The sequence below is a fragment of the Frankliniella occidentalis genome, unplaced genomic scaffold (assembly GCF_000697945.3).
Source record: "Frankliniella occidentalis isolate FOCC.00 unplaced genomic scaffold, Focc_3.1 Scaffold687, whole genome shotgun sequence".
NCBI lineage: Eukaryota > Metazoa > Arthropoda > Insecta > Thysanoptera > Thripidae > Frankliniella > Frankliniella occidentalis.
In genome coordinates this window covers 22,976-30,618 of record NW_026267800.1, presented here as the reverse complement: position 1 = coordinate 30,618, position 7,643 = coordinate 22,976, and the positions used below count along the sequence as shown (strand labels likewise).

General features: G+C 58.8%; 1 protein-coding gene across 1 annotated transcript; it reads right to left on the bottom strand.

The window, feature by feature from the left end:
* Positions 1-4,099: 4,099 nt before the first annotated feature.
* On the bottom strand, positions 4,100-7,638 carry LOC113205764 (chaoptin-like). The gene is made up of 6 exons (XM_052275601.1): positions 7,630-7,638; positions 6,982-7,067; positions 6,165-6,388; positions 4,518-5,938; positions 4,247-4,438; positions 4,100-4,186 (listed from the first exon to the last, which is right to left on the bottom strand). The coding sequence occupies exons 1-6, from the start codon at positions 7,636-7,638 to the stop codon at positions 4,100-4,102; spliced, it is 2,019 nt and encodes a 672-aa protein (XP_052131561.1).
* Between the last annotated feature and the right edge of the window lie 5 nt (positions 7,639-7,643).

Genomic DNA, 7,643 nt, shown 5'->3' with positions numbered 1-7,643 from the left:
TTCAGGTTGCCTACATACAGGGGTTTTGTCGCGCAATTTGCCTTCTTTCAGGCGGCTATCTAGAGGACCACACATGCGATCGCCAACCACGCCCTCCCCCCTCCCCCTTAATCCGCGCCTGCGGCCAACAGTCATCGCGTCGAGCTGGCTGAGGGGATGAAAGTAGGCATCATCACATCCCAAGGATTGACCAGGGTGGGCCGAGGCGGTCTCGAGGCCCCCCGCTCCAGCCACCGGCAGCCCCGCGAGCCCCCAGGCCGGCTGCAGCGCGCCGCCCTCCCCGGCCCGTCCAGTGACGTCACCCGCGCGCCCGCCCGCCCGCCGGGCTCAAAACCCCAGAGCCAAGGACCAAATGAGGGCTGCTCGCGCTAGAGAGACTCCCGAGGAGCACAGGAGCACCAGGCTCGGCTAGCAAACAGCACGGCAAGCAGCAAAACGCACGCTATTTACTGAAACGCGAGAAGGTAAGATGTAAGTTTATATAAATGTCTCTGGTGGCTACATTAGTAGGGAATATCAAGTAATTAGGTTATCTGTCATTTCTTGCAGAGTCTTCAGAGGGAGAGGCCTCTGTCATTGAGTGATGACTGTCAGGTGGACGAGGCTCACTCAGACTGTGACGTGTTAGGCGAGGCCTCTGATAGGTACAGTCTGTCGCCCAGGTGTGCAGTATAGGTCGCGACCGGAGCAAGGCGTCATTCTACCAATTTTTTTGTTACAGACTATATATGACCACGGAGCCCAACGACCCCCCCCCCCCCCCTCCCCTATTAGAAGCGAAAAGTCCCGAATCCTGGCGGCCGGGATCGGCCCGAACGAGTCCGAAACCTGCGATGTGTTCCGCCAGACGTCCGGTTGAACCACCCGGGCTGCTCCACCTTCAGCCCGTCACCGGACTAGGACAGACCGAAAGTAGCCCGAGTGTGTCCGGGCAGCCCGGTTTTGGCCCTTAGGTAGTCGGATATAGCCCGACTGCAGCCCGAAAGCAACCGGACGATCCGGTGATCGCACCAGAATTATGCTCTTCCTCGGACAAACCGGTGACAGACCGATTTAACGTTAAATCCAAGCACACTAACTGGATTTTAATCTTGTATTTGAATGAATTTCAGCTATAAAAATTGTGCACACACCTCTCCGTTGACTTTACCACTTTTGTGCATTCATTTGTACGTTTCCTCACAAATGTGTCCCAAATAAACCATAGGTTTTATGTATAATACGAACGTTTTCACAAAAGACATGAGAATACATTTAGCGTGAGCCCACTTCACATTCTAATTGATTGTCACCGTAAGTCACGCACCTGTGAGGTAGGCAACGAAAACTCATGTGTGCGCAATGGGTTGTCTACCTCGCAAAGTAGTAGGCGCTAGCCGCTCTGGCGCGGGGCGCGGGCAGTGCAAGGGGGAAGGAGTCACATCGTATGCCGACAACAGCGGCTCTCCTCCCGTCTTCCTCCTCACCTTTCTTAGCAAAGCGCACCCCATCCCCCCCTCTCCCTGAGTTGTTTAATTAGGTGTGTGCAGGGTCCGCCCCTGCCAGGGCGTGCCCCCCCCAGCTGGCCGGAGCGACCGAGCACAGTCAGTTCCGATCTATCACCTGTCTTTAGCACAGGTCGAGTTCGCGGACTACATATCTGCGTAGATAGTTACTTGTGTTGTATTGCGACTGTGTGTGTGCCTACAATAAACCTATGTGCCTATACCCGTGGTGTTTTACCTTGGACGTCAGACCCAACAGTGTGATAAATCGAGTGGGAAACAAGGGAAAATGGTAGAAAGTTCCCCGCTCTTCAGAAAAATTTGAAGCAAAGTAAATTGTAGCATACATGTTTATTTTCATTAAAATTTATTATTACTCTAGTCCCAAATTATTGATTGGGAGAGCCATACATTCGGATTCGGCTGTATCTAGTGGCACATACAGACATACAGTCTTGATTGAAGCAGAGCCGGGGGCGGCCGGGGGCCTAGCCTACAGCCTGCACCAGGTCATACCGCTCATGCCGGGTGTGGACGAGATCTACATGGTCGACTTGGAGCGGAAGCGCGTCAAGGGGGAAATTACTTGCGAAATGGTTCGTACACCTTCCGCCGAAATAATTGCGAAATGGTCGTAATAAGTGCGAAATAGGCGCGAAATGGGCGGAATGAATGCGAAATAGACGCGAAATGAACGAAATGTATGAGAAATGAGGGCGAAATGGACGAAATGGATGCGAAATTAGGCGAAATGAATGCGGAATGGTCCGTAATGATTCAGAAGTGACCCCCAAACAATGTTTGTCAAATGCATGTCTTTGCTCTTTCCAGCATTTGGTTAAAACTACACACATTCCTGCTCACGACTTGACTTTATCGTAATAAGGATTCTCATTCCTTTTTGGTGTCAGGTGGCCGGAGGAAGAGGTCTAGCGACAGCGATCTACCCTTAGCATCGGATGACGTCGTCAGCTCGTTGTAGGCCTACTATGACTTGAAAGATAGTCGAACAGCTGGTAGCGGTAGCATTTCGAGTCCTGCCAGCGCCCAGACGTAGACGTTGCTGCTTTGATGCTATTTTTATTTTCTGACACCATATTTCATTTTCAATAATTTTGGCTTATTACTGCCAACATTCAAGATGGCTATTTTTCGCTCACTTAGCCCCTCGCCTTTCCCTGCCCCCACCCTCCCCCATCCCTCTCGCGTAACGGGCAGGCGATGGTGTGATGGTCGTTGACGGCGAGCTTGGCCGCTCACCCGCTCACCATTGCACCCCGCGGGTGCGGATGACATCAGCTCATGCCGCCCGGCCCGGACTTGCCATGGAACAGGCGGGGACAGGGGTGATACGTTGCACCCGAGGCCGGGGCTGGGGGTCCGTCGCCAAGTGTGCTAGTCGCCGGGTGTCCCCGCTCTCCAGCGTGTCGCACACGGGGGCCACCACCCGGACGGCGCGCGCGTGGAGCGCGCCAGCAGAGTGATTCCGCATCGCTTTTCGTACTTCTGTCCCTGTCGCACTCTTGAGGCGCTGCCTTTTGGTGGGAGAGAGAAACCCCCTAAGAACGGTTGTATATCGTTTGCGGCACTAATCCTCCAGGTCAGAAGGGTCGAGTTTCATTTGCGGCGCGCGGAGGGAAAAAAGGAGAAATTTCTCTCCGTGTATCGATTGCGGCGCGGATGTTTCCGATGCGACGCTGGACCAGCCGGGCAAAGGGAGGGGCAGGGAGAAGTAAAACCTCCAACCTAAGTGTGGATCCGGAGATGCCCAGTTGCAAGCGTGATTTCCACGCCTGAGCGCGATTTTCACGCAAGCGTCTGCTAACGGCGGCCTGTGATTGGCTGACAGACCGCCTGAAGCAGACGGTTGCGCGAAAATCACGCTCAGGCGTGGAAATCGCGCTTGTGTTTGGGAATCTCCGGATCCACCATAAGGGAAGGCAAAAACCCCGCGCATGGCCGTATACCTCGCCCCTGCTTCACCCTGCGAATAATTTATAGATGGTTGGTGTGTCTCCCGGGTCAGCAGAAGTCCCTCCCGAGTGAGCGACACCACCCCAAGTCCGTCCCTTTGCCTCTCCCGCGGGGCTTGTCGGAACTACGTACGGGCGGCGCACAAAAGCGCCACCAAGCACCGGAAATGGAGGCAAGAGGACACGGGCCGGGCCACTTTGTGTCGCGAAACTGACCGGAAATGAGGGTGGTGCCAGAGCGTTCCCACGAGGACGAGTTCCGGTAGAAAGTCTCCGGGGCCGCAGGCTTCGCAGACGGTTCTCCCGGAAGTCGAGAGAGAGATGAGGGATGTAGGCGAGGCGCGCAAACAGCGCCGCCGGAAACTCGGTGAGGTGTGTCCCGGACACCTGCAACGAGTCCACCATTAGTGTCCGCAGCCAGTCCAGAGGCACGTCCACACGACTAGGGATCGTCCAGAAAGTACGTCCGGTTTTTCCCAGGTTGAATTAGCGAATTTACAAGGGATGGCGCCTGTGAAACCCGGGGTAGGCAAACCCGCAGTGCACACGTGCACCGCAGGCAAGATGTTGCCTACCCAACAGGCGCTCCGAGGAGAGTTTCCACACGCCGGACTTGGCAATTTCTTACAACGTTATGACCGTTTAGCCCGTTGAGCCCCTGATGCGTCGGCAACACCTTGTATGCAGTGCATGATTGCACTGTGGGCTGTAGTCCCGCAGGCACAAGCTCTTGTAAGTAACAGAATGAAACTGAGAAAATAAGGACGTACTTTCTGCATCACACCTTACCTTCAGAGACGGAGCCGAGGCTAGCACCTTCCCGAGTCCCTGAGGCCCCAGGCCCGTCCAGGCCTCGGCCTCGAAGACGCGCAGCAGCCGCAGCGGCTGAAGGGTGTCCGTCTCCATGACCTCCAGCGGCAGAGATCGGAGAGCAAGCGACCGGAGACGGGGAAGCTCAGAGAAGCTCGTCCTGCCCAGCGCCTGAGACATACAAGTCCTCCGCCTTCAAAGTTATGACTGTGTCAGTTTGGAAGTTCTAAACGCACCTTACTCTACTCACCCTAATGCGGTTGTTGGACAAATCCAGGGTGCTGAGGAGTGGGAAGGGCTTGTCGGGCGGCGCGCCCAGCATGTTGGCGGCCAGGTGCAGGGAGCGCAGGGCAGGCAGCTCCCCTTGCGGCGCAACCTGCAGGGAGTTGCCGGACAGGTTGAGCGCGACGAGAGACGGCAGCGGGAGCGGCGGCGCGGCCCGGAGCCCCACGGCGTCCAGCCCCAGCTCCCGCAGGCCGTGCACGTAGTGGAACAGCTCGGCCAGGTTGGCGCGCAGGGGGTTGCGCCCGAGACGGAGCGACAGCAGCGCGCCCAGCGGCGAGAACACGTTGTCCGGGAGGAACGACAAGCGGTTGTCGGCGAGGTCGAGGTGGCACAGGCCGGGCGTGGCCAGGAACACGGTGCCGTCAAGGTGCTGGATGGCGTTGCTCGCCAGGCCCAGCGAGCGCAGCGACGCCCCCGCCTCGGCCAGGGCGGCGCTCGGCACGGCGCCCAGCGCGTTGTTGGACAGGTCGAGCCGCTCCAGGGCGGTGCCAGACAGCGCCCCCGGGGGCACGGCACGCAGGCGGTTGTGCGACAGGTCCAGCACGCGCAGGCTGGCCATGCCCGCGAACTGCTCGGGCTGCAAGGAGGCCACGTGATTGTGCGCCAGCAGCAGCACCTGCAGCATGTCGCAGCCCTGGAAGGCCCGGGGCGCCATGGACACCAGGTCGTTGTGCTCCAGGGAGAGCAGCTCCAGCGACTGCAGCGTGCCCAGTAGGAGCCCGTCCAGGCGGCTGACGCGGTTGTGCGCGAGGTGGAGGCGGCGCAGCGTGGCCCCGACACCCACCAGGAACTTGCTCTTGAGCTCGGCGATGAAGTTGTGGCTGAGGTCGAGCGTGTGCACGTACAGCGGCGCGCCCTCCGTGCCGCCCGAGTACAGCTCGGCCACGCGGTTCCACGACACGTTGAGGGTAAGGGGCGCCTCCGGACGACTCACGTTGACGAAGGCGCTCAGCGAAAACACCTGCAGCCTATTGCGGTGGAGGTCCAGGCTGGACAGCGACGGCAGGTCCACGAAGGAGCGCGGCTGCAGCTTGGACACCTTGTTGTCCCGTAGCAGGACCGTCTCCAGGCGCGGTAAGTCTTCCAGCGCCGACGACTCCACCATGTGGATGTGGTTGCCGGCCAGCACCAGGGTTCGCAGTGCGGGCAGCCGACGCAGCGCCTCCGGCCGCAGCGCACGCAGCATGTTGTAGCCCAAGCGCAGCTCCCGCAGGTTAGAGTGCTCCTCACCCAGCAGCCCCGGCGGCAGCTCAGAAAGCAGGTTGTCCTCCAAGTTGAGGAACTCGAGGCTGATGAGCGTCCGCAGCGCGTCGTGCGAGAGTACCCGAATGTCGTTGTTGTCCAGGGCGAGCCATCGCAGCTTCTCCAAGGGCCGTAGGGCAGGGCCTCCTCGGGGAAGCGCACCGCGGCCGCGTCCACCAGGGCCACGGGCTGGCCTCTAGGCTCTGCAGCTCGGTGAGGTCCGCGAACGCGCGGCCGGGTCCACCGACGCGAGGCGGTTGAAGGACAGGTTGAGCTCCAGCAGGCGCGGCGCGTGCCGGAACACCCAGGGGCCCCAGGTGCGCGATGTTGTTGTTGGCGAGCAGCAGCGTGTCCAGGGACGCCGCCCAGCCCTCCAGGTCGCCGTCCGTCAGGCGCGGGATCCCGTTGTAGCCGGCGTTGAGGTGCGCGAGTTGGGTACAGCGCCGCAGAGCGCCGACGGGCAGGAAGTGGAGGTCATTGCCGGAGATAGAGAGCGCGCGCAGCGAGGCGGGCAGCGCGTCATCGGGCACCTCACTCAGGCGGTTGTTGGCCACGAACAGCGAGTGCAGGCGGCTCAGGTTGGCGACGGCGGCACTAGGGAAGGACCGCAGCGCGTTTCGAGTCCAGGTCCAGGTGCTCCAGAGAGTCCTCCAGACCCTCCAGGGCGGTCGGGTGGATGGTGTCGATGCGGTTTGCAGCCAGTGAGAGGCGCACCGTCGAGAAACCCTGCAGCGCGCGCGGAGGGAGGACCCGTAAGGTTGGCTACATTTGAGCTTGATGGTTCAGCATTCAACGGGTTCGATACTCGGGGGGTTGGGTGTGGTTCATTGAACAGGTTTGGTTTAGAGTATAAAGATGTATTCAATGAGTTATCGACATACCGCTACACACACAGATGGGAGTAATCCAATAAGGAGAGAGACGATGATTATCCAATGGAGACACACAGAGACGACACACACACACGATAGATCTACACTATTAGGCTGGAGGGCTCTGACTGACTGACCCTCGAGGTGCACCCCTTCCTTTTATAGGGTCGCCCCCCGAGGTGTGAGTCTGGAGGGGGGAGGCCGGCCGGGATGCATGCGTGCATCCCTTGGACCCCGGGCGGCAGCCCGGAGCGCTCCACCGAGCTTGGCAGCGGCTCCCCACCCCAGTACAGTCAGACCACCAAGTTATGATACGGTTCCTTGCGGACCCGCAGAGCATTCTGGTCCAGGCGCAGCTCGCGCACCGCCAGCGTCCCGTTAAAGCACTGCGATGGGAGGCTCTGCAAAATAAAAAGTTTTAGTAAGCTTCAATCCTCTACAGTTTCCCAGAGGTGGAAAAGTAACCCGGCTTCGAAGCGTAACGAGGAATAATAACCAAGGCGAATCTACGAAAAGACCAGGACAAGGGGGCTGAGGAGAAAACGGCCCGCAACGTCAGGCAGCAGGCGGTGGCAAGAAAAAGCACCGGAAATAATTTGCGCATATTTTTTGTGCGAAGAAGCAGAATTCGGAAGTGGAGCAGGATAAATGTGACGATGACGTCTGGAGGGGGCCATTATCAGCAAATTGGCGCATTAGAAGAAAAATTGAAACTGAGGGGCGACTTTGGTATTCCAGCTGACAGCTCGACGTGCAGACGCAGGGCGGGGGCGGGCAGCAAGGGCAGTGGCCAGCAGCGGAGCAGCCGCCCCGGAGCACAAAATAGTAATCCCCTTGGCGTATTTGAACCGGTGGCGGCCAGATGGACAGAGAATGAAAGCCAGAAGAGGGAGGGACGGGGTGGGGGCTTTCGGATTCTCGGTCTCGGGGTCCGGCGATTATTAGGGGCCGTTCACAAAATACGTCACGCATTTTTG